The sequence below is a fragment of the Pipistrellus kuhlii genome, unplaced genomic scaffold, assembly GCF_014108245.1.
Source record: "Pipistrellus kuhlii isolate mPipKuh1 unplaced genomic scaffold, mPipKuh1.p scaffold_m20_p_2, whole genome shotgun sequence".
Taxonomy (NCBI): domain Eukaryota; kingdom Metazoa; phylum Chordata; class Mammalia; order Chiroptera; family Vespertilionidae; genus Pipistrellus; species Pipistrellus kuhlii.
Window position 1 is genome coordinate 185,036,303 of NW_023425515.1, and position 25,656 is coordinate 185,061,958.

At 52.9% G+C, this 25,656-nt stretch overlaps 2 protein-coding genes and 1 long non-coding RNA gene across 6 annotated transcripts; 1 reads left to right on the forward strand and 2 right to left on the reverse strand.

Annotated features, from left to right (window-relative positions):
• Nucleotides 1–159: 159 nt before the first annotated feature.
• LOC123652755 lies at nucleotides 160–20,980 on the reverse strand. Its single transcript, XR_006742245.1, has 3 exons — nucleotides 20,970–20,980; nucleotides 18,169–18,173; nucleotides 160–895 (listed from the first exon to the last, which is right to left on the reverse strand). It is a non-coding gene; the product is annotated as an uncharacterized LOC123652755 (long non-coding RNA).
• On the reverse strand, nucleotides 891–7,173 carry UBXN10 (UBX domain protein 10). The gene is made up of 2 exons (XM_036447301.2): nucleotides 7,041–7,173; nucleotides 891–1,817 (listed from the first exon to the last, which is right to left on the reverse strand). Exon 2 carries the CDS (start codon nucleotides 1,800–1,802, stop codon nucleotides 966–968), a length of 837 nt encoding a protein of 278 aa, XP_036303194.1. The 5' UTR covers nucleotides 1,803–1,817; nucleotides 7,041–7,173; the 3' UTR covers nucleotides 891–965.
• Nucleotides 5,915–23,831, forward strand: PLA2G2C (phospholipase A2 group IIC). 4 transcript variants are annotated; one of them, XM_045585092.1, is made up of 6 exons: nucleotides 5,915–6,509; nucleotides 6,709–6,831; nucleotides 12,534–12,649; nucleotides 14,665–14,809; nucleotides 16,112–16,215; nucleotides 23,243–23,831. In XM_045585092.1, the coding sequence occupies exons 2-6, from the start codon at nucleotides 6,710–6,712 to the stop codon at nucleotides 23,410–23,412; spliced, it is 657 nt and encodes a 218-aa protein (XP_045441048.1). In that variant the 5' UTR covers nucleotides 5,915–6,509; nucleotide 6,709; the 3' UTR covers nucleotides 23,413–23,831. The 4 variants fall into 4 exon arrangements, with proteins under 4 accessions (XP_045441048.1, XP_045441050.1, XP_045441049.1 ...); XM_045585093.1 differs by having other exon boundaries at nucleotides 5,927–6,509; nucleotides 6,760–6,831; XM_045585094.1 differs by lacking the exon at nucleotides 6,709–6,831 and having other exon boundaries at nucleotides 5,924–6,509.
• The last annotated feature ends 1,825 nt before the right edge of the window (nucleotides 23,832–25,656 follow it).

Genomic DNA, 25,656 nt, shown 5'->3' on the forward strand with positions numbered 1-25,656 from the left:
CTAAATCGCGGGCCGAATCGTTTACTGAACAGTCATAAACTGTCATTGTGATGGAAACGCAGCGGAGTGCAGTGATGACAGCGCGGTGTGGGCCACATTGCAAGGCCTGGCGGGACGGATTTGGCCCGCGGGCCTTGTGTTTGACACATGTGGACTAAGAAAATCAGATCACACTGGCTTTTCCCAGTTTTGGAAGAATTCTGCACTCAGAGAGTAGCTACCAAAAGATGTTAACTCTGGTCAGTCTTCGTTCCAAGGCAGCTACAGGCTCATCGACTGGCGATTTGCTTTCCAGCTCCCAGGTGTTTAGACACAGTAGTGGGAGAGGTGTACTAGCCGAAGTCCCATTCTTTCCTCCGCAGCTGCCTCTCACACACCAAAACCCCCAGGAGAGTCTGGCCACCGGAGCCCAGTGGAGGGGCTGCTTCCAACTCAGGGTCACCACCTGTTTCTGAAAATACTTTGCAAGAAAGACAAATGCCAGCTGGACATTTCCTGAACCCTGGTTATTTACCAGGCTAGAATCCTCTCTGGGAAGTGTTTAATCTTGCATCAAATACAGAAGGGCAAACCATTGGCAGAGAGAGAGAGAGTTGAGAGAGAGAGAGAAAGAGAGAGAGAGAAAGAGAGAGAGAGATCATTGTAAAGGCGAGCAGGTGCTCCAGGAAGGTCCCAAACCGCTGGGAAGGAGAAGGCCTGTCCACGCTGTTGCAGGAACCACCCTGGTCACTGACCAGTTCACTCCAGGGGTGGAGAGAATCGAACAACCGGAGAGAATCTTCTTGGTGCACTTGGTGCAGGTACAGATCTCACTGCTTAAAGGGAGACGCTGGGAAGACGCGAGTCCCAAGAATCACCGCTGCTTGAGGCTCACGTGGCACTTGGAACCACCGGCCTGGGAGGCCCTGGCCCCTGAGCATGCTCCTTGCTCAGAGACCCGGGACCCTGGCTGGGTGGCTGTGGACTCAGACCCTCCGCTCCCCGTCGTCTCCCTGCGAGATGCCCAGCACCGACTTGTGAGGGATCCTGCACTCCTGCAGAGACTTGGTGAGGTCGGAGAAACGCCTCCTGGGCACCTCCATCGTTTCGATGCTGCAGTGGCGGTAGGTGGCCTTGTTCTTGTGCTCGGCCACGGCCACGATGGTCTGCAGGTCATCCGTGGGCCGGAAATGGCGAACGAACCTTCGGCCCGATGGGGACCTGACGGCAAGCAGCAGCCTCGGCTCTTGATCGGATGGCTCCTGCAGGTCTCCGGCCCTGGAGCAGCTCTGTCTCCTGAGCTTCCTCTCCAGGAACTGAGCTGCAGCTCTGGAATCTTCTTGGCTGGTCTTCGTGGTGCCGGCCTCCTCCTGGTAAAGAGCCTGGAGGCTGCTCAGTTGCAGGGAGCCGGCCCTCGGAGCAACGGTTTCCACGCCCGCCTCCCCCAGGGTCTTCCTGTTGATGGAGGGAAGGACCGGGTACTTATTGAGGGAGGAGGAAGCACCCATGGGCACCTGTTGCAGCAGCTCGGGGACCTCGTGGGGAGCGCCCTGGATCGGGGACCTGGGGGCACAGGCTCCTGGCTTCTGGCTGCTCAGCGACTCGCAGGGAATGGCTGGCTGCGGGGAAGGTGGCGTGCGGTGAGAGCACACCCCCGCGTCCTGGGGTTGGTGTAGCCTCGGCCGCGAGCGGCCCTTGGCGGACTTGGGCCTTATGACGTGCATGCTCAGCGAGTCTGGCTGCCAGATGAAGCGCTCGGCTGCAGTGCTGACCACCGTGCTGCCTTCAGGGAGGGCTCTGTTCACAGGGGCTTCTGTGGCCATTGCTTCTCAAGACCCCTACAGGAGAGGAGGAAAGAGAGGAGGCCGTGAGTTAAATGCCCTGGCACTTCTGGATCCCCTCGCTCCCCAGATGCCAGAATAAGCCAACTGGCCACAAAGGGGAGGGGCACCAGCTGCAATTCATTCATTCACTTACACACTCTTCATTCATTCATTCATTCATTCATTCATTCATTCAGGTATCGGACTATATCAGTGAACCAAAATCCTTGCAGCTTATATTGTTACAGTGAGAAAAGACAAGTGTTAAGCCTAGATGTAAACAGCTATTTTCAAAGAGTGATAACTGCAATGAAGAAGATAAAGTATTCCATCAGAGAGTGACTAGGGTGGGGACTAATTCTGATTCTTAATTGGGGGAACCGTTAAGCTGAGAGACCATGTTGAGAAGGAACGGGCCATGTTACAACCTAGACCAGGGGTCGGCTACCTTTTTCCATCAGTTCTTCTGGCTTTGGGAACCACATGGTCTCTGTCCCAGCTCCTTCGCCCTGCCGTTGTAGCACAGAATCAGCCACACACGACTATGCGAAGCCGCGGTGCTCTAAAGAGCGGATGTAGCCCTGTTAAGTCACCGCCCAGGAGAGCCAGGCTCAGCTTCACGCAAGAGCTGAGGGGCAGACCAGCCAACTTCCCCTGCACGCTGTTAGAGGGCGTCCCCACATGGGGGACAGTGGTTAGCGCTGGTCCAGTATTCACTGTGGACGAGCCACCCTCTGTGACTCCCCACTGCCCTTTCTCTCTCAGTCCTTTTCCTCTTGACCCATCTGCCCATTGCTTTTCCTTCCTACTGTCTTGTCATCCAGTGCACTGTCCCTCCAACACCCCAACCCTTGTCAGCAGGGGCGGAGGGAGAGGAGGGGGCGGCCCCATTGCTGACCCACCCATGGGCCAGAACTTACAGGGGCGTCCTCGAGTTCTAGATTAGGGCCCAGCTAACCTCTTCTGTACAAGGGCAGATAGTAAACATTTTCAGACTGTGTGTCACAAATACCCAGCTCCACCAAATGCAAATGAGCGGGTGTGGCTGTATTTAAATAAACCTTCCTGTGCGGACACAGAAATTTGAATTTCACATAGTTCTCGTGTGACACAGAATAGTATTCTTCTTTTGATTTCTTTTTCCCCCCAAATGCCTAAAAGTCTAAAAGCTCTTCTTGGATCACGAGTCACACAGAAACGTGGCAGTGGGTCAGATCTGGCCCGCACGCCGTCATGAACAAACACTGTCCTAGACCAATGGTGAAGGGGACTCTGGGCCCAAGCTGGTCCTACAGACAGGGGAGCCAGAGAGGCGGAGCCACTGCCCCGGGGTCACGGCCAGCGAGCAGCCGCACCTGAAACAGAACCCAGGCCTGCGACCACATTCTGTCTCTTGCTGTTAACGCTCCTGTCTCCCCAGCTACCTCGCAAACACTTAGAGGTTACACACAAACACTTGTATGTGTGTCTGGCACCTGAGGTGCTCAGGAGTGCCCACAAAAGCTCACAGGAGCGGGGTGCCTGCGCACGGTGGGAGGTGGGAGCATTTCTCTGTGTGGCCCACAACCGCCAAATCAGGTTTTCCCTTCTTTTTTTTTTCTTTTTTTTTTTAATATATTTTATTGAATTTTTACAGAGAGGAAGGGAGAGGGATAGAGAGCTAGAAACATCGATGAGAGAGAAACACCAACCAGCTGCCTCCTGCACCCCCCCCCACCGGGGATGTGCCTGCAACCAATGTACATGTCCTTGACTGGAATCGAACCTGGGACCCTTGAGTCTGCAGACCGACGCTCTATCCACTGAGCCAAACTGGTTTAGTCAGGTTTTTCCTTCTTTCCTGGCCATCTTGGTGGCCTTTTCACTAGCACAGTCACAGCCACCTCCTCCTGCTGGTCCCCGGTCACTTCTTCCCAGGACACTGCTAGGTCTTGGGCTCCTGCCTCCCTCCGAATCCTGGCTACCACTGTGACTGCTGTCCTCTCTGCCACAGGCTGCCCATCCCTCTAAAGGCCTGGCAACCTCCTGGTTCCTCGTGGTCCCTGAGCAGCAGCACGTTTGGCTGCACAGGACACGCGCCCTAGAGTCCAAGACCTGGGTTCTATTTCAGGCTCTGTCTCTAGCTAGCGATACGACCACAGGCAGTGGCTTCATCCCGCGAGTATGGCACTTTCCACATCGATGGAATGAGCTATTTGACCCTGAAGGCATTCTTTAAATACTTCTGGGTCTGCCTCTTTATCTGAAACATGAAGCTAGTGACATGAAATAATGTAGATAAAGCCGTGATCACCGGGCTTGGTGCAAAGGGAAGATTTAATTAAATGATTAAGGGGTTTCTTTGCTGTTGGTTTTCTGTTGGGTTTCGTGCTTTTATTATTTTAGGCCCAATCGCCTTGCCTGTTGCTTCGGGGCTCTTCCCTGGAGTGTAGTCATCTCTAACCAGCTGGGTCCACGGTCGGCAAACTGCGGCTCGCGAACCACATGGGGCTCTTTGGCCCCTTGAGTGTGGCTCTTTTGCAAAATACCATGACCTGGGCGAGCCTATTTTGAAGAAGTGGTGTTAGAAGAAGTTTAAGTTTAAAAAATGTGGCTCTCCAAAGAAATTTCCATCGTTGTCCTGTTGATATTTGCCTCTGTTGACTAATGAGTTTGCCGACCACTGAGTTGGGACTCGTGCCTGCCCCGCCCACTGCACAGAAATGCCAGGAGGTGGATTTCAGCGGGCTACCACCTATTGAAATTGCCTCACACATATGAGATCAATATGAGATCAATGTTTTCTAATAAATCCCTTCTCACTCTAAGCTCTAATCTTAGATACTTCAAGTTCACTTACTCCATGCTACCCTCATCACCGAACCCTGAGCAACCGATACGTTCTGTGGGCACTGCCACTGTGGCCTATTTTCAGAGAGCCTCCTCTTCCTCTCCATTCAAACCACAACCGGACAAAACATGCCATCCCTGCACCTTCCTGAAGTCCTACTCGGTGCAAAGTCTTGAGCAAAGCTACCCCCCCTCTCTCTCTACTTAACAGCCTCTGTCTTTTCTCCATTCTGCTCACAAGCCCAGTCTTCCAAACACCCCCACTTCCCACTTCTCACTCGGCTTTCACACCCAATCTGGCGGCTGGGAGTTCAGGAGCCTTCTCCTTGGCATCAACACAGCCTGCCCGTCTCCATAATTTTCTGATCAACTGCGAGGAATGTGTTGGGTTCTTCCCCCCCGCCACCTTTTAGTTTAGTTCTAACGTCTTTCACTTGTAATTAAGCAATTCTGCACTTTAACTCAGGGCAGCGCGAGGAGGTCATGATTGTCCAAGTGCTCTGCCAAAGATAAGCTCAACAGGCACACTATGCCCCCTCTCTGCCCATCTCTCCCCCTCGCGGGATGGCTATTAATTTGCCACAGCTTCCACGGAGTTATCACAGGCTTGGCTCCCAGCTCCCACACATGCCTGGAGAAGGCTTTACTGTCAGGGAGCTTGGTAACTTAGAAACCTCTTCCTTAACAACTTGGGCGAGCAGAGTCATGCGGCCTCCCGGGCGCTCTGTTGCTGGATTATTTTTAACAGTAAAGCTGGAGTCTGTGCCTGCACTTTCTACACCTCCTGGCACCATATAATTATCCATGTTCAGGGGGTGTCATAGTCAAGACACGCTGGTCATAAGCTACCATGACTGCGAGCTATCTCAGAGCACAACCTTGGTGGTGACTAATTCCCATAAGCCCACTCGTGGTTATTTAGAGATTTAACACCTCCTTCAGGTAAAATCATTCCATTGAACCTGCTTTCATAACCCACTGCCTCCTCCCGAGTGCAGGGACCATCTGCCACGTGGCGGGAACACCAACTCTCCCTGGCATCGAGGACATGGAGAGGGGAGGTGGGGCGGGCAGGTGTGCAGGGATCAGGGCCAACTTCATGCCTTTCTATTCACACCTCGCATCCAGAGGCGCTGCCTGCCCCGCTCAGTCAAGAAAGGGTTGTGTGGCACCCGTCATTATCCCCTCTCGGCTCACTTCACCACCTCTAGGCCTGGCAGACACAACCACCAAGTGACTTGACAAGATCTGGGCGTAGGCACATCCATCAAGCTGCCGGCTGTGTCTGTGTCGGCAAGTGGCCTGTTTCCGTAAACATACCGTCTGGTCCAGAGGCCTGCTAGGAGTCGGGAAACAAACACTGAGAATGGCTTCCAAGGAGCTGCCAAAAGGGCAGGTGCGCATTCCTTAAGATTAATCGCCAAGCCAACCAGAAGGAAGGAAACCGCCCCAGGAGAAGCTGTGGCCACATTCCTGCTTTCCCCGGGCCCGCCTCCCTTCCACCCACCACGGGGTCAGACCACCCTCTTGCACTCACAGCCCAAATCTAAATTGACGGTAAGTGCGATAAAATATGACCACCCACGTACCGCCTGCTGGGATGTACGTAGGGTGCCTACTTGTGAACCGGTCTTTTAAAAATATTTATCAGTTAATACTCTCCCCCTGCCAATTCCCACCCCTCCTCGCGATGCTTTCTGGATGAAACCGCTCAGAAGAGCCAGCAGGAGATGGCAGTTGGCCTGAGCGTGAGAAAGCTTTGAGACCATTCCCTGTTCTCACCAGGGCTCATGATTGGAATACGCTGTCCCGTGCAGAAAGCCACGTGTGAAAAGGGGGCGTGGAGAGGTTGGACCACAAGCCACCAAGGGATCAAAGGTTTGGAAAAGGAACTGGGGATGACTCCCAGGGGAATGGGTAGGTGGGGGGCAGCTCCAGAGGGAAACCAGCCTCAGCAGCTGGCAGAGGGGATGGGGAGGGGCCAGGAAGAACTTGCAGAAAGTGAGAGCTGACTTGGGTGAAAGAGCACTTGGTCTGGGGGAGGCTCAGAGCTGGTTCCGGCCTCTCCATGTGACGGGATGTCCTTCTGTCCCTCTGGATCTGTGTCCTGTCTGTCCTGCCCAACCAGGAGGGCATGGCCCAACGGTTCCCTAGGCCCCTCGGCTGCCGCAGAGCCCCGGAGTGGTGTCTTCCAGCAACGGTGAGCTCCGGCCGGGCTGGCTTTGGCACTGGGGCGTAGCCTCCACTCTCAGGGCCCCTGCCCTTATCTCCCAGGGTTCTCCCAGTCCGGCTTGGGGAGGTGGAGCCCGCCTGGGCAACGTGTGGGGGGCTCGGGTCTGGCCTCCCCCTTCCCTTTCAGGCTGCAGGGGCTGTGCGCTGGCTCTCTGGGCCGGCAGGGGCCATGCTCACCTCTCCTCTCCGCTCCATCCGCGCAGCAGCGGGCTCTGTCCCGCTGGTAAACAGCCCGGGTCTCCCGGGCAACCGAGCTGGTGGGGGGCCACGTGCTTCCGGTCTGGCCCCGGAATAGGCCAGGCCCTGAAGAGGGGGTGAAGGGGTTGGGGGCCAGGTGCTGGGCGGAGGCGGAGGAGGCGGACCTGGAGAGGATCTCACCTGCCTTTCTGCCTGGTTCCCATCTCCGCGGGGAGGTGAGCGCCTGGCTCTGCCCTGGGCTGGCCCTGCAGAGCGGCCCGCTGCCTCTAGCCCGGGTTTGTGACCTTGAGTCAGGCCTGACCCTGCCAGTGTCCCCAGTGTTTAGATGAGGCTGCTGCACTCACTAATGTCTGGTGAACCCAGAATCTGAGGGGCTGCTCTCAAGGCATCTGTCTGAGTTGGGGAGCACTCTCGTCTGCCTTCGCTGTCCTCGGTGCAACTCTTTCCAAACCAGATCCCAGACCTCCTCATGTCCACATCCAAGCTGGGACCTTGTTTTCAACGACATTGTACTTCTTGCTTTGTCCTTCCTGATGATGACCTCTGACACTTCCAGCAGCTCCTACTGGTTTGTCTTTCCACATCATGGAGGCTCCGCCCATTGCCCCCTCTGCTTTCCCCCTGCCTCACAACCTGCTCCTTCCCTGGTCCATCCCCCCCAGTTGTTTTTCTTGCAAGAATCCTCTAGGCCCTGTCTGCTGTCTCTCCATTCCTCCCACTCGCCGAAGCCTCAGTCAGCTCGCTGACACCTGGCCAGGGAAGAGATCTTGACCGGCCACATTACATTGAATAACGGGATGATCTCCAGCCTCCATGAAAGCCTCAGCCCACGCAGAAATCATTCCACTTTCCCCCGCCCTGTGCTGTCTCCTTTCTGGGCCCTGGCTGTTTCAAACCTGTTCTCTCTCCTGAAAGCTCCCTCCTCCCACTCAGAAGGCAAACTTCCTTCTCTCTTCAGAGAGACAATAGAAGCCATCAGGTGGAACTGTTCTCAGCTTTCTGCCATCAGCCCTACCAACTTGTCTCCTTTTGTCTCCCTGCTTTCCCCTCTCCCTCCTGTTTCAATGCAGGGGATCCACCCTCTGATTCTGTCCAAAACGGACGGCTCCTCCAGGACTTCCCAGAGGCCTGTTCTCCGTCACAGGCCACACGAATGCACACCCTCATCACAAGGCAGGACGTTGCTTCTGCTGTTCCCTCTGCTTAGAAGATTCTTCTCCAAGCTCCCCCCACCCCCTTCCTTTCCTTTACCTAACGCTCCCTTACCCTTCAGAGCTCCATGGGTGAAGTCGTCTTTCTTCCACGATGGAATGAAGAAAGCTTCAGAAGGAGTCCTGTCGGGGCTCTGGTCTGCCAGACACTGTTCTAGACTCTTGGAATATGCAGGTGAATAACGTAGTGACTATCATAGTAAAAGGCAATGTTAGTAGATATTCAAGAACCGTATCAGAGGAGGAAATTGGGATTCATTACCCAGCCCGGTGGCAAAATATTTGCTACATGAGCATGACTCCAGCCCTCCTCAAGATGTTTCCGTTGGGTTGAGAAGACCCCCAGAGAGTGACAAATGAGATTGATGATTTTCAATACAGTTGGAGCCAAGTGTGGAAGAGCAGGCACAGGCTGGACATGATTATGTGCTAAGCACTTGGCACTGGCAGGTCTCTGGGTCTGCGAAGGAGGTAATCCTTGCAGCAGTGGTGTTTCTGCCCATCTCAGGAAGCGCCTCAAGTGGGAGGTGAAGGCCTGGGCTGGGGCTGGGCAGACTTGCTGCTATGGTCACCTCATCCCCCATCCTGGACACTCAGGGAGAGGTCTAAGGCCCCCAGAAGGTGCAGGAGGTGGCAGCTATAGGAGCTGATAAAGGTTTGCAACTCTGGGCTGGTGGCTTCTTTCCTGTATATGATTCTGTCAGAAATAGCTCAGCAATGCGCTTCAGCCCTGCAACACCCACCCAAGAAAGATTAAAGTGAATTCTTCATCAGCTATTTTAATATCACCTAGGAATTATGCAATCTTTTGGAAAATCAAATTGGCTTCTCGCCCCCTTTGAGTGTGTGTGTGCGTGTGTGTATGTGTGTGTGTGTGTGTGTGCATGCCCACGTGGGCAGGCAGTGAAATGGTGCTTGTGCCTAGGTCTGTTTAATATTTGCAGTGTCTTTTGCTCTCCGATGTCATGTAATGCACAGCATGAAATGAGAGAGAGGCTGGAGGGAAGGAAAGGCAGCTGGCCAGGTGGTTGCTGTGCCTGCGTGCTCTTTAAGGAGACAGCTGCCTCTTTCTCACCTTTCTTTAAAGAAGGTGTCCGCAAAGGACGGACCCTGTAGTTCCCACCTGCGAAGTGGGTTCTCAGGCACGTGGCCAGAGGTCACCGCCATGCCAACTCCAGGTAGACTCTCTCCTTCCCAGCCATGGTTCCCGCTACTCCCCAGTTCTCTCCCTGAGCTCCAGCCAACTGGTTTCCCAAAAGGAAACCTGGGCCCTTGGCCTTTTCATCTCTAGGGTCTTTTCTCATGCCTACCCCACCCTGCTTTATTCCTGGAAGTTAGTTCAAATTTGCTGATCCCTTCGAGGCTCATCTTAAAAGTCACCTCTTTCATGCAGACTTTTCTGGAACACCGTCTCTCTCTTCAGACTTCATGGGCCATTTTGGGTCCCTTTTGGTCCAGTAGAACATGCCCAACCAAGATGGTAGCACCGTGCACCCTCACCATCAGATTAGCTCCTCTCATCTTCATGCCTGGCACTTCATCTGTATCCACCGATGGGACCATCATAGGTGTTGCAGGCATGGACACTGTGGTCAACTCTGAATCTTGGTTGAGAACCTGGGGTAACTGGTTTACCTTCTAGGGGCCTCCATTTCCACATCTGTAGAATGGAGATGATAAGAATAGGATCGCTGTGTGGAGATGATGAAAATAGGTGCTTGGAAAATGAGAATTCAATGAATAATGATGGTGATGCCAACCCCACGGCTGGCTTTCCTCTTGAGAGATCTAGCAAGCCACTAGTTGGAATCCTCCCCACCCCAAGGATATCTGGATGCTTGCAGTCTAAATGACCTCCCCCCAGGCTGGGCTGAAGGCAGGAGCTTATGTGCTTTCCACCTTTGCAGTCTCTGTCAAAATGAAACCTTTTCTGGATGACACAAAGTCTGTCATTGTGCTCCGGGAGCAGTACTGTTGATGTGGGTAGAGCCATCTGCCCCTATACTCAATGTCCCCAGGCTCCCAGGCTTTATCAGTTATCGTTTTAAGCATTTCTCCCTCTCCTTTGCCTCTCTGCTAAGGGGAGCCACTCGACCTACATCCCCATTTAACTTCTGTGTCTGAGCAAAGAGAGGCTGCTGATGGGTTGCTAGAATGGTGTCTGAGAGGAGAGCTTGTGGCAGCTGCTTGGATGCTCGGTCATTGGTTGTGTTTTGGGTAGGTACGGCCCGTCGCTCGGTGACCCACAGGTAAACAGGAGAACTGCCAAGCGGGAGGGGCGCCACCTTTGGAGTCAGACACACCTGGGTTAAGTTCTGGCTCCATCAGTTTTCAGGGCAAAGCACCTGGCCTCTCCCCAGCTCTATTTCCTTATCCATAAACTGGGGCTGATTGTCTGTGCCCCCTCAGGACTATTCCAAGTGGATTCAATCAGATAGTCCAATGGTGCTCAGCCTTATGCTGGTCCTCAGTAGGGTGTGGTTTTGTTTTTAGTTCTGTGACTTGAAGCATGATTGTACTCGGATCATCCATCCATTCATTCACTCATTCATTCATTCCCCAAATACTTATTTGCTGCCCATCTCTCTGTGCCTAGTTTCCTTATCTGCAGAATGAGGAAAACAATAGAACTTACCTAGCTGGGCAATGTGAGAACAGAATGAGTAGATATGTGTGAAGTGCTCAGAAACTGTACAGGGTGTAAAATGAGTGTGATGCAAATGTTACCCACCCTTACCGTTATTGCTGGTTTGTCCTTGGCACTGAGCTAGTTAGGTTTTAGGGATAAAGAGATGAACAAATTGGAATGAGCCTTGACTTGCAGATCCTTCAGGCTCCTTCCTCCTTATCTTCTCTGTGGGGAAAAAGCCAACCCACGTTTTATCACTGTCTATGTAAGATGAATTGATGGGTCTTTGGGGATAGCTCTTAAGTACCTGCCAACTTGTTGGCTATTGCCCTAGAGGCTGGCATAGGAGGCCATGCATGCTCCCTACTACGCTCTTGCCCTTCATCAAGTCCGTAGGCTCTTGGTTTTGTTTCAGCACAATCCAAAACTCCCGCAATGATTCCTCAGATGGCAAGAACCATGTCTGTCCTGCCTAAGTCATGCTGTGAAGGTCAGTGTCTGTGAAAATGTTGACCTTCAAAATGCTACTCAAACAAAAGGTCTCGTCAGGGGTCTGGTGAGGTGCCAAAAGCACTGGGCGGAGTCAGTGACCAGAGGTTAAGCCCTGTCCCTTGGTAGCGATGTGGATCTTTTTCAGGTCACTTCTCACTGTGCTCTGGTTTCTCAACTGTCAGATGGGTGGGGTTGTAGTGAGGGGTGTATAGGAGCAGAATGCACATTTAAGGTAAATCCAGGCCCCCTCAAATGCCACCTCCCTGTGGAGGTGAATTCACTTTTCCTACCTCTGACCTCAAAGGCATTTATTGTGCAATCAGTAGAGCAATGCTCATCACTCTATTATCATGTATTATATAAAATATAAATGTATTATCACGGTGTTTGATAACACAAAGCAGGTTTATTGCATTGTTTCAGTTGGTCCCCATGAGTCTGTGCAGTCAGGGGCCTGAGGAGAGCAAGGACGTTGTTCAAACTCTCTGGGCCTCCGTTTCTCCATCTCTGAAATGATGGTGAGGCTGCTCTAGGTTTTCTGAGGATGAAATAATGGAATACCTGGGAGCCTTCAAGGAAAACAACACCGGCATTTAGTCATTTCTTCATGAATGTTGGAGATGATCGATAGGCACTTATAGTGTCACTTTAAGGAGAGGAAACCTAGGGGCTAAGTTGATGAATAAGATACCTGGGCATCAAGGAAGGTAAACGTGTGTGTGTGTGTGTGTGTGTGTGTGTGTGTGTGTATCAGGGTGGGGGTTAGCTACCTTGCAAACGGGCTAGACTTTCCCAAGCTGGAATCCGTCATGGGCCACATACATGCCTTTAAACTTGGGGATAGAGGAAATACCGACTCCTCAAGAGAAAAAGAAAAAGAAAAACAAGATGAAGGGATAGTGTTGCCAAAGAAAGACATGTTTGAAAAACCATAAACTTGTGCTTTTTTAAATAAATGAAGCCTTCTTAATCTTTATATTTACTAGCGTCTCACTACCAGAAAGTGTCATGTTAGAGATGGCTGGGTTTAAAGAGTTCTCTCTGCTCTGGGCTCTCCTCTGAGGCCTTCCAAGGTCGGCCTGCAGCTGGGGTTTGGCGTCCACATGGACTCATCTCATTTGGTCATTTCCTCCTGAACAGGCGCTCACCTAGCTGCCCCCTGGCGACCCGAGGAAGCTGTGATCGCGGTGCCTCCGACCCCCTGGTCCCCTCGGGAATGAAGGTCCTCGGGGTGCTCGTGGTCTTCACGTCCTGCTGTAAGTAGGGAGCAGCGGGGCAGTTCTGGGACACTGTCTCCCCCCCCCCCCCCATGCCTCCCCCCCTCCCCGCCTGTGTGTGAGTGTCTGTGGGGCAGTCCCTCCTGAGGTGGGATCAGGCGAGGGGATATCAGCTGTCGCTCAAAAGAGAATCAGGGGCAGAACAGGCTCCCACCAAAGTCCTCCTGCTTGATCCCAGTGTTAGGATTTCCCAAAACTTCTGGAAAATCAAAGGTTGCAACCATTTGCTAAGAAAGAGGGTGCTGGACTCTCTCATACCACACACACCCCTTCAGGAGTCTTTCCTCAGGATGCTAGTTGCCTTTATTTAAGATTGTGTGGCTTCTAGAACAAAACCACAGACATGCAGCTAGCTTATTATTTATTTATTTTTATTTAAAATATATTTTATTGATTTTTTTACAAAGAGGAAGGGAGAGAAATAGAGAGTTAGAAACATCGATGAGAGGGAAACATTGATCAGCTGACTCCTGTACACCCCTGCAACCAAGGTACATGTCCTTGACTGGAATCGAACCTGGGACCCTTCAGTCTGCAGGCCGAAGCTCTATCCACTGAGCCAAACCGGTTAGGACCAGCTAGCTAATTTAGAAACAATTCCTTTCCATTAGAAAAGCATTCTTCTGGTGACTTATGGCGTAGCTGGTAATCATGAGTCATCACTCCCAGCAAGTCAGATGGCACACCTCTGCGATGTGAAAGAATGTGCAAGAAACAGTGTGGTTCTATGGGAAACTCGTAAAGATTTGTCTAAATCTGTTTTCCTCTCTGTTTCAGTGGCAATGCAATAACTTGTGGGTCCCTAAGTCAAAATGTCAAAATGGGATTCCCATTTTCTCTTAGCGGTGGACTTGACAGTTTTCAAGATCACGGTGTGTGTGTGGGGCGGGGGGGGGGCATGTGCTGGCAGCGCCACTTCTGCACCCCGTGGTGTGCCCAGAAGGTTCTGGTCTCTCTGTGGGGGCCGTTTGGACAGCAGTGACCACCCCAGGCTGCAGCCCCTCTTTGGTGCGTGGTGACAAGATATCCAAAATCTCAGTATGAGATGGAAAGGCTCCTGGGAAAATTTTCCCAAACCCTCTCACTCTGTTTTTCTTCTTCAAGTTCATACTTTATTTTTACAGCAAAATTAAGATATGCATGTAATTAAAATGTAAAATAAGTGAGTGAAGAGTAACAAAGGAAAGCCCCTTCTCATGCCTCCCAGCCCCTAAGCCTTCTCCACCCAGATCAACCATTTAAAGAGTCAGGTGTCTGTCCTCTAGGACTTTGCACACACATGCATGTAACACGCTTTAACAGAAAAGTTAGACATTTGCATCATAAAAGAGAATCATACAGCATAAAAGTGAAAATGCAGCCAAAACCGGTTTGGCTCAGTGGATAGAGCACATGTGTCAAACACAAGGCCCACAGGCCAAATCCGTCCCGCCAGGCCTTGCAATGTGGCCCGCACTGCGCTGTCATCACTGCACTCCGCTGCGTTTCCATCACAATGACAGTTTATGACTGTTCAGTAAACCATTCGGCCCGCGATTTAAGCTGGATTTTAGATTTTGGCCCCTTCTCTGATTGAGTTCGACACCCCTAGGATAGAGCATCAGCCAGTGGACTGAAAGGTCCCAGGTTGGATTCCAGTCAAGGGCATGTACCTTGGTTGCAGGCACATCCCCATTAGAGGGTGTGCAGGAATCAGCTGATTAATGTTTCTCTCTTTTCAAAGTTTCTAACTCTCTATCTCTCTCCCTTCCTCTCTGTAAAAAAATCAATAAAATATATATTTTTTAAAGTGAAAATGCACCCGGGAATATATAAAATAAAATGTTGCCTGTTTTTCTCCCCACCTACCTCCTCAATCCCATTGCCTAGATTTAGTATTGCTACTAAAAGTAGTATGTTTTTGCCCGGCTGGTGTGGCTCAGTGGTTGAGCACTGACCTATGAATGCCAGGCTCTCATTGCATTGTTTCCTCTTCCTGATTTTCTCCTTGGCAGTGGTAGCCCCCACCCACAGCAGCTTCTGGCAGTTTCAGAGGATGGTCAAGCACATCACAGGGCGGAGTGCCTTCTTCTCCTACTATGGATATGGCTGCTACTGTGGGCTCGGGGGCAAGGGGACCCCCGTGGACAACACCGACAGGTGAGTGAGGACACCACCCCCGCATTTCATTTGCGTTGAAATCTATGTTTGAAGGAGGGTGTGTGTCAGGGATCCCGCATTGCAAGTAACAGAAACCAATTCAGGTGAGGGCGAGAAAAAAGCGGGATGGGAATTGGAGGATGATCTCAAGGTGCTTAAGATCAGGGCCAACTTCCTGCACGTGTGGCCCGTGCAGCATTCCCAAGGACTGCCCCACCTGCAAGCCCCTGTGTCTTCATTTGGCACCAGGCCTTGCAAATTATGGAGTCAATCCTGCTCAGAGTTCTAGAAACACGTTCAATTTTCACAACAAATGTGCTCTTCTCCCAGCTCCCCGGTTTTTAGGATTATGGGCGCAGCAAGACTGACCCGCTGCCTTCCAGTCCAAATTCCAGGAGAGAGAATCCGAGGACCAGTTTGGAATAGTCAGGATTTGGACAAGAATTTGCCTGTTCTAAAGCCTGGGCCATTTGAAGTTCTGTGCCCTCCTTGTCCAAGTTCAAAGACAGATGAGAAATAACACTATTAGCCAGAGATGACAGGTAGCTAAGAGCTTGTCTAAGACCAAGCAGCCTCTCTGTGGGGAATGTCTTTGAACCTGAGCCTTCCCTTAATGGCCGCCTCCTCGTGGACCCAGATTTGAACTGCATGTGGGCAGGGGTGGGGAGAGGGGAAGACAAGCGTCTGGCCCAGGGCATCAGCAGAAGGATTTCCTTTTCCATGTCTTAGATCCGTGACAGGTACCTGCATTCCTGCCCCTTATATACTGGCTGAAGAAGTGAGCAGCCCCCCAGCAAATTTTCCTCACCTCACATGTCCTCCCTTTTTGCCCCCCTCAAATCCCCCTACCCCCCGTCACTCTGAGCACCATGAAAGCAAGCACTGAAGCATTAGGTGTTTGTGCTGTCCACCGGCTCCTCAGAGACTACCACGGTGCTTGGCATATAGTAGGTGCTCATAAAAAATCACTGCACAATGAATGAGTACACAGAGCTACAGTTGAGTCTGGAGCTGCCATTTTCCAGCTGTGTCCTTTTGGGAAATTCACCTCCGAATCTCATTTCCGCCCCCTGTGAAATGGGGACAGTGATGGCACTTCCTAGGGTTAGTGTGGGGAGCTAATGGTCAGTGGTTACTTATATTATTTTTAATATTATTATTAATTTACCTCCTTATCTTCAGCACCTTCTTGTCCTGGGGGGAAGAGGCAGGTGAGTCCTTTGCACCCAGGGCCTCCAGCTGACCCCCTTCCCCCAGGGCCCACCCACGGTAAAGCCCCTCCCCCTCTGGTCTGGCCCCCAGGTGCTGCCTGGCCCACGACTGCTGCTATGAGAAGCTGAAGCATCTGGGCTGCCAGCCCTTGCTGAGCGGCTACCAGTTCCACGTGGTCAACAGCACGGTGGTCTGTGAGTAGCCTCTCTGAGGGGAATGTCTTTGAACCTGAGCCTTCCCTCAATGGCCGCCTCCTCCCGGACCCTGAGAACATTTAGGGAGCGAGACTTTCCCAAGTGCTTCGAGAACCAGAGCTTCCTGGGAGTCCATGCTGGGTTTCTCCCGGTTTCTCCTGCCCACAGCCATACCCAGAACCCTCTGGGAGCGTGGAGCCAGTGCGTGTAGCATGCTCTCTATACACAGTTGTGGACTTGAGCTTATGTTGGCTTTTGCAACTTCCTCCTTATGTCTGTCCTGAGTTAAATGAAGCAGCTCAGCTGTCTTTCGGTGGAACAGATATTTGGTAAGGGGTATGGCGTGCCAAGCACTGCGATAGGTGCCATGGGAGAAGCACAAGTAAATAGGAGGGTCGGGGGAAGGGAACTCACATGTCGTGGAGGCCATTCAAGGGGGAGGGCAAGTACTGAGTGTCCAGGACGTGGGGAGTGGCCCTGATCTCTTGGGGATGTTCTGGGGCTGCTGGGGCGTGGCCGTGTGTAGGGCAAGTTCAGCCTAAAGAGCAGTGCCCTGGGAAGCCCTGGGCCACAGTCCCCTTGGGAATGCCACTCACTGCCCCTGCGCTTGAGGACCCCTTTCCTTGTGTGTTTCTTCACAGCCGTGAGTGTGTCTGCAAGTTCGTGTCTCCTCCTGAGGTCAGGGAACCATTCTCTCTCTTGCCCTCATCTCCCCCCTTACAGGGCGTGTTCAGTACCCCCACCCAGAGTTCTGGCTCAGGACACACCAGGATGGCCTGAGACTGTGCAGTCTCCCAGTCCCGGGGGTGAGACAGGAAACGCAGTGGGCTGAGAGCCCAGGCCCCTGCCTCGGGAGGGCCAGCTTCAGTTCCGTCTGCTTCTGGGCCTCCACAGGCACCTGGTCAATGGGGAGAGACCCCCCTTTTCCCATGTGAGTTTAAGGAGACTTCTTGTTAGGAGCTGTCTGGCCATGACCACCCTCAGGCCTAAAGCAAAGTGTCCCTTCTGTGAGACCCCAAGGTCATGTCCAAGGAGATGGGAAGGGATTGGGCTTCATACAAGGGCAGGGGAGGGAGAGCAGGAGAAGGTTGCCCCCAGAGTATAGTTTGCTGTGGCCTCTGATGCCCTCTGGAGGCCAGACCAAGTTTCTGATCACCTTCTCCCACCCCTCCAGGCCCCACCTAGGGATGTAGGGCAGGGTTGGGGAGAAGCCTGGCAGCTGGTTGGGGAGGGAGGGTTACTCCACAGAGGTGCCCCCTAGCTGTTTTCCCAGCCTGGCTCACTGTCTTGCTGTCTGTCTTCTCACACTGGCTTCTCCTCGCCTCTTTTCATCTTGATCTTACCATCTGTCATGTCAAGTGTTATCTCAGATGGCTGGAAAGGCATCAGTTTTAGAGAAAATGTACTCAAGCAGCCCTCTCCTCTGATGTCCCGATAAAGCACAGGGACTGAGGAAGAAGGAAACAGTGTCCTGGGGAGGGATATGGAACATCAGTAACTACAAAGGACTTCCCCCACTCTCCCTCCATCAGTCCCAGGCCTAGACCATGCCTCTTCCCTGGGATGCAGTGGGCTGGCTGTGCCCAGGAGGGCTGGCCTGCGCACTCCACACCTGGAGAAGCTCCCTGAGCAGCTCCCTCCGCCTCCTGTGTGGGGATCCGAACCACAGCCCAGTACCCCAGAGGAGAGTGACTGGGAACGGAGGCTGGAGCCCCAGGTGGTGGCATGCCCAACTGTCCTCTGCTTGGCACATGCTGAGTGGTGGCAGGAGGTACAGGCAGGGGCTGGGAGCTGGACAGTTGTTCCTGAAACTTGATCAGGGCTCCTATAGGACAGAGCCCTGCTCAGAGAATTCTCATGCAGGGACACTTCCCTGTCACCACCAGATGTCAGCACCCCCTTCCTCAGCTGACCAGCCAGTGAGTACCAAGCTGACCCCCTCTTCATCCTTACCTCACCTTGCCAAGGTCCCGATTTCTGGGATAGGACTGAGACCTGGGTCATCTGGGTCCTAGTCCCGGGTCTGTTGCTATAGGCGCTGAGACCTTAAGGGAGACCCATGGACCTTCCTTCACTTGCCCTGTGATGACTGAGTGCCCACCCAGGCCCAGCACTGTGCCAGGGACCAGGGGCACTGAGCAAGGCCGCCTCAGGCCCTGCTCTCCTGGTATCTCTGGGGCTGAAGGCGCCCTTAGGGACCATCCAGCCAACCCTTCATGGTAGTGACAGGGAGGTCGAGGCCCAGAGAGAAGAAAGGCTTGATCCAAGCCACAGGCAGGGTTATAATACCTGTGCCTTGGGTCTCCCCAGGCTCTGGAACACACTGCCTGGCCTGGGTTTTCTGGCCTCTGACTCCCCATCCATAAAATAGGTATAATAACAACAGTGTTTGTGACAGCACCTGGAACCCCCATGACAACCCTTTGAGGTGGGCATTATTCTCCCCATTATCCAGGAGGATCCTGAGGCTCAGAGAGGTTATGTGAGATGGCCAAGGTCACACAGCCAGGGAAAGTTGGGCTTTGGACCCAGGTCCTCTGACCCCAGAGCTGGGGCTCCTGCCTCACACTGGCCTCCCAGCGGGAGGGTGATGGGTGCCCTTGATGGGAGACCACACAAACGCGTCTTGCCATCTGCAGCACACGTATCAGGATGCCTACCCCTGGCCCAGGGGGCAAAGAAAGGCCGATGCCCCAGATCTTTCTGTTCTAGCTCTGTGTGCCCGGCTACGAGGCCCAGGGGGAGCAATGCTTTGGAGCTAGGCAGAGCTGGGTCTGAATCCCAGCTTCACCCCTTCTGGCTGGGTAAGTGCAAAACCACCTGGGCCTTTGGCTCCTCGTCTGTACAATGGAGCCGATAATATGTGTTTCATGAGGTCCCTGTAAGGAGTGACTGAGGTAACCCAACCGAAGGCTCTGGCCCACAGCAGGTGCCCTTCCTTTTAGAAGTTGCTTTTTTCATCTCCGTTTTCTTTTTCCCTTTACTTTGTGGGATTTTTCTCTATTACCATGGAGAGACTTCTTTGAAGCATCTCCTTGAGCTAAAGCCATGGACCCTCTATAGAATAAAAGCACCCCCTCGACCTCCAACCTCAGTTACACTGCGGTTCAAAGAGCTGCCCTCCAAGGGTTAATTGCTCCCCAGTCTCCAGTTCTGAAATCCTGCCCCCAAACCCAGTCCCAGGTTGCCTAGCAACCAGTGGCTGCTCTGGGATGCAGTTGGAGAGCAGGGGAGGGAAAGGAGAAAAACAACTTGCTCTGTCCATGTCTCTAAATGTCACTAGGAGATCAGGGCAGAGATAGGCCTGTAACCAGAGCCCTGGGGCTGTTTTGCCCGGAGGTTATCCCTCCTTTGAGTGGGCTTACATAAGCACTTGGCATTTGCAAGGGACTTGAAGAGCAGCCCTGGTGACAGCCCCCTTCACCCACATATGCATGCATATGTTGTGCAAGAAAGCCCCTGGCTGTGGGAGGCGGAGACCAGAGGCCAGTTGCAGCCAAGACTTCTCCTTCTGCCCAAGGGGGAAAGGCGAACTTGGTAGCCATTGGGAAGTGCTGTTTGCAAAGGTCTTCCTCCTTTACTACTGAGTTAATTCCTCACCACCCTTCCATTCCCTACACATCACCGTTTTTCTCTCCTAGCAATTATTTCCACCTGAAATTCTCTCGTTTACTTTTGCATCAACATTCCCCCCAATAGCATGTGAGTTCCCAGAGAGCAGGGAATAAGCGTGTCTTGTTCGTGGACACTCATGCTCAGAGTCCACGGAGAAGGATGCCCCTGGAGCTGTGTGCACTGTGGGGTCTGCTCACTCGGACCTGTACCCACAGATCCTAGACAAAGGCCAGACACGTGGCAGAAAATCAATCCCTGCTTGTTCAATGAGTGAGCGAATGAAAAAGCGTTCGTCTATGCAGGTATCCTTAGCCCCATATGAAAGCTGAGGAACAGGCGTGGAGAGAAGCACATGAGACCTTAGAGCATGTGGGCAGCAGGTTAGGGCCGAGAACCTGGCTTCCAGTCCCCTGGGATGGGGTCCTTTTGCTGCCCCACAGGTCGCATAAGTCCAGCCAGTGAGGCAGCTGCAGGAGTGATGGCATGTTTACGCATGCTCAGGGCTGAAGGTCTGTACTAATAAAAGGGTAATATGCTAATTATACCGGGAGACCTTTCGGGTGACCTTACAGACATCCTTCTAGACAAAGCTAAGGTGGCGAGGCCAAGGCAGAGGCTGTTAGGGGCAATCAGGCCAGCAGAGGAGGCAGTTGGGATGAGCAGGCTGACAGATGGGGGCAGTTAGGGGTGAGCAGGCTTGTAGGAGGGGCAGTTTGGGGCAATCAGGCTGACAAGGGGGGCAGTTGGGGGTGAGAAGGATGGCAGGCAGAGTGGTTAGGGGCAATCAGGCAGGCAAATGAGCTGTTAGGAGCCACCACTCCCAGAGGGCCTAAATCAGCAGTCAGATATCCCTCAAGGGGTCCCAGATTGGAGACGGTGCAGGCTGGGCTGAGGAACACCTGCCCTCCTGTGCACGAATTTCATGCACTGGGCCACTAGTGATAAGATAAGCTCCCTGCCTGGAAAGAGCTTGCCTTTAAGGAGAGAGATAGATCATAAAATAGTCCGAAGTAAAGGTACATTCAGGCAGTGACAAGTGCTATGAAGCATCTAAAACAAGGCAGCAGGGTAAAGAATGACGAAGGCAGGAGGAGGGAGGATGGCTGCTTTAGGGGGCTGAGGAAGACCTCTCCAAGGACGTGGCATTTGGCCAGGGTGGGGGGAGAGAGGAGACAGGAAGGAGGGGAGAGGAGGTGTGGGGGACAGGGCAAGGAACTCACCGTCCGCTTCAGTTGTAGAGGAAGCTGTTGGGTCCTTTGAGGCAGGGAGTGATCTGCACTCATTTTGCTTTAGAAAGACCACTGTGGCCACTGCAGAGAACTTAGGGAGCCAGGGGAGGAAAGGGGGAACTGTACGTGACTGTTTCCGTAGCACTAGAGAGTCACCACAGCTTGGATCAGGGGGACGACGTGGAGGCGAAGAGCAGTGTCAGGTGCCAGGTGTGTTGGGGTAAATTGGCAGGACCTGCTGGTGGGTTGGATGTGGGTCGGGAAGGAAAGAGGTGGAACCGAGGTTCCCTGCCTGAGCAGCCGTGGCAAATGGTGTCCTCTTCTGGGCTTGTGCAGGTGGCAGAAGAGCAGGCTCCGGAGACACAGCAAGCACTTGCCATGTGCCATGCGGGGTTTGAGACACCAAGAGGAATGTTGAGTGGACACGAGCACATTGGAGTCTAGAGCTCGAGGGAGCCCTCTGGCTGGGCTGAGAGCAGAGAGTCGTCAGTGCTCAGATTGTACTTAAAGCCCTGAGATTGGACAGGAGAACCCCGGGAGAGGACTGAGACTGGGCAGAGGCCTGGTGCAGGCATCAGAGGCCTGGCAGGCGGCCTGGTGAGCCCCGGGCAGGAATGCGGATCTTCTTGCTCTGTCTCATTTGTGAAAGTGTATTTCACAGAATGAGAAAGACTATTCTAAAGCTGTTAGTTCCATGTTTCCCTTAAAAGAGAGAGAGTAGAACTGGGTGCGGTTATCTAGAAAGAGAAATCTGTGCCTTACCACCCCCTTCTCTCTCTCTCTCTCTCTCTCTCTCTCTCTCTCTCTCTCTCTCTCTCTCTCTCTCTCTCACACACACACACACACACACACACACACACACACACACACCATACGCACGCACACACAGCACCACAGCTCTGACTAATAAACAGAAGATCTCCATCTAGCGGCGAATTCAGCCAAAGGGCAGACACTTGATCCCAAAGGCCCATGGAGGCTTCTTTCATTTAGTCAACAACTATTTGTTGAGCACCTACTCTGAGCCAGCTTCTATTCTGAACACCGGGGACACTGTGGTGGCCAGGACAGACAACATCCCAGCCTCACAGAGCTCACACTCCATTGAGGAGAGGTGGATATAAGCAAGTAAATAAATAAGAGAAGTATCAGGTATGAAAATACAGCAATGGAATAAGCAGGATGTGAGGGAGAGTGGCTGGAGAGAGCCTCAGGTCTGACAAGGGCAGATTTGACCAAGACCCAAAGGATGGGGATGGATCTAGCCACTCAAAGATTCCGGAGAGAACTGTTTTAGACAAAGAGGAGAGTGAGTGACAAAGCCCCGGGATAAGACAGAGCAAGACCCATGCCGTAAAGAGGCTGGTGTGCCTGGAGAGGGTGACAGTGGCAGAGCGAGGGACAGTGAGGATGAAGGCGTTGGTGAGGGCCAGATCAGGGCAAGCCTGCTTTGGGGTCTGTGGTAAGGCTTTGGGATGTCTTTCCCCCAATAGTGGGAACCCACAGCAGGGCTTTAAGCAAGAGAGTGACCCTAATCCAGGCTCCATTTGAAGAAGGTTCCTGCTTGTTTCCTTCCATGGGGGGGGCGGGGGGGAGGGGAGCTGGTGATGACAGGGATTTGGGGGGTGGCTGAGAAGATGCGAGAAGCAGGCAGAGCATGACATTTTAAACACGGGGACATCGATGGAACCTGCTGGTGGACTAGATGTGAAAAGTCAGAGGAGGGGAGGGACCAGGGTTGACTGCTAGCTTTCCGGCTGAGTAGGAGGTGGTGCCATTTCCTGAGCCCGGAGAAAGGGAGGAGGCGGGCATGGTGGGCGGAGGGAGCGCTTACAGTGTGAATTCACTTTGGGCATCTCAAGTTGTTGATGCCTGAGAGGTCCACGCGAGATGTCAAGCAAGGGGTTGGAAATATGAGATGAGTTTTGAGGAAATGGCCCCGGTACACCAACTCAGGATCTTCCCTCCATGCAGCCCTCACCCCCCACGACTCTTGTTTCCTTCTCGACTGCTCCTTATGCCAGTACTTGTGACACGTCCAGGTGTGATCAGGCCTTGGGTCCTAAGGAAAAGGACTTCAAGTGACTTCCCTTTTCTGTTTTTAACCCCTTACAGCTCGCTCTCTTAGACCCAACCCCCGGGCGTGAGCTGGGAGCTCCCAGTAACCCTCTGTCTCTCCGCAGGTGAGTGTGCCCTCTATCCTGGTGCCGGCTGCCTCTGTGGGCTGAGGGCCTGCGAGTGCGACAAGCAGTCTGCATACTGCTTCAAAGAGAACCTGCCCACCTATGAGAAAAACTTCAAGCAGTTCTTCCTGAGCCGGCCCCGGTGTGGCAGGCGTAAACTCAAGTGCTAGGATCTTCAGCATCTGCTCTAGGATCGCTTCCAGGATGCCCTCTCCCATCATCCCAACAGGCTCCAGTCTGTGCAGCTCACCCGCCAGAGTCCAGCTGGGTGGTACTCCTTTGTCATTCAGCACCAGAGGGCTGGAGAACAAAGACAAAATCCTGGCATTCAATGGAGGGAGACAGACCATAGTGTATGCACAAATCAGTGACACATGCCCATGGCAGTAGGCAGTGGGAGGCAATGAAACAAGGTGACAGCATAGAGAGATGTCCCCAGTACCCACCCTAGGAAGTTCCCAGGGGAGAAGAGGCCCCAGGATCTTCCCTAAGGTCTCCCTCTTCCCCCTCCCCACTCCTACCCCAGATCAGGGTGCAGGGTGGACTTGGGGAATGGGCCCACAGTCCAGATCTAGCTGTGAGCAGAGCAAGCTGCCTCGAGTTCTACCTTCTGAAAAGGCTCAGGGGAGAGAAAATCGATGCCATTGTCACCTCTCAGGAGACAAAGCCTGAGAGCATCAACAAGCGGCCCCAGTGTTCTCGCCTCTCAGTATCCTCACCTCTCACGATGCGACACTCTGCTTTTCCCATCACGAAGTAGAGGGTTTTCCCCACCCCTTGAATCTGAACTCTGAGCTGGGCTTATGACTTTCATTGGTCGATAGAATGTTGTGGGACTGATAGTCTGCCAGTTCCCCAGTCTAGGCGTTAGGTATGGTGCATTAGACTCTCTTGGGATCCCTGCCCCCGCCATGAGGAAAAGCCTGGCTGGCCTGCCAGAAGCCAGGAGCTCACCTGGACCAGAGTCATCAGCCCCATCATCTCCACTGAGTCCTCCGACACGTGAGAATGCTTGGTGAAGATCAGCAAAGCCAACCCATAGCTGACCACAGACACACGTGGGAATCTAGCCAAGACCAAACAGCTCAGCCAAATTGCCAACTCGCAGAACCGTGAGCTAAATAAAGGCTGCTGTTTTAAGTCACTTGGTCTTGGTGTGACTTGCTGTGCAGCATAGCTGACTGCGTAATTAGTCTTCACTCACTGAGACTCCTGGGTTCCCAACATGTGCTGTGCCTGGAGGCCCTGAAAAGATTGGGGACATGGTCCCTGCCACTTACTAGGTAGGTTGGGAGGATAAAGGCCTTGCTCATGGAATGATGGGGAGCACATAGAGCACATGTGTCAAACACAAGGCCCGCGGGCCAAATCCGTCCCGCCAGGCCTTGCAATGTGGCCCGCACTGCGCTGTCATCACTGCACTCCGCTGCGTTTCCATCACAATGACAGTTTATGACTGTTCAGTAAACCATTCGGCCCGCGATTTAGGCTGGATTTTAGATTTTGGCCCCTTCTCTGATTGAGTTCGACACCCCTAACATAGAGGGACGTGTTCACTCAGTCACCCAACAAACATTTATTGAGCTCCCGTTCTGGGCCATTCACAGTGTTGGGCAGTAGGAATTCAGAGATTTAAAACAAACATACAGAATCAGGTCTGGGAGAACATTAGGAGCCATAGCAGCTATTAGAAGTTCAAGGTCAGATACATCATTGGTATGAAGACAGAAAGGAAAGCCCAAGGTGGGTAGTGTGCAGAGGGCTCCTCGGTTCTGCCTGATTCAGCTCACATGGTCACGGTCACAGTCACATGGGAAATTGGTCTGTTCTTCCCATTTGCTCTGCCTGCATGTGCTGTACTAAATGCTGAAGGGAAACTTGAGGTTCATTCCATCAGAGTGGGTCTTCAAGGTCTCTGAGCAAAGTGTTTGCAGAAGGGCAGGTGTGGAACCAAGGGGGCCAGGCCCCAGCCAGGCACCTCCCTCCTTGGGGGTTCCTGACTACAGCAGAGTCCAGCTCAGGACCCAATGTGTCTGGTCATCTGCCACAAAGGAGGAAGAGGAGCCGGGGTGGGGCTTGGCATAGAGGACAGGGGTTCTAGTTAGGGACCCAGGCCATCCTCTATTCCTGGCTTGCCCCCTGATCTGTAAGCAGAGGACATGGGCCTGTGACAGCCCACTCAGCGTCACTGCCCTGACTCTGGGAGGAGTGAGGTGGGGCCTCCTCCATCTTTGCCCTCTCCCCAGGCCAAAAACCTTGTGTGCTGAATTCTTGATCTCGTATCTCACATCCCACATCCAATCTGTTGGCACGATCTTCAAAATGCATCTGCATCCTCTATTTATAAAATACTTCAGGAAAACATACACATTAAAAAATAAAACGAGAAGGAAAAATCTAGAATTTGACCACTT

Excerpts from the sequence above, each read along its gene's own strand:
- UBXN10 (XM_036447301.2), bottom strand. The coding sequence starts at position 1,802 with ATGGCCACAGAAGCCCCTGTGAACAGAGCCCTCCCTGAAGGCAGCACG.
- PLA2G2C (XM_045585092.1), top strand. The coding sequence starts at position 6,710 with ATGTCCTTCTGTCCCTCTGGATCTGTGTCCTGTCTGTCCTGCCCAACC. Across the intron at positions 12,650-14,664 it reads CGTGGTCTTCACGTCCTGCT|TGGTAGCCCCCACCCACAGC; the intron begins GTAAGTAGGGAG and ends TCTCCTTGGCAG. Across the intron at positions 16,216-23,242 it reads GGTCAACAGCACGGTGGTCT|GTGAGTGTGCCCTCTATCCT; the intron begins GTGAGTAGCCTC and ends GTCTCTCCGCAG.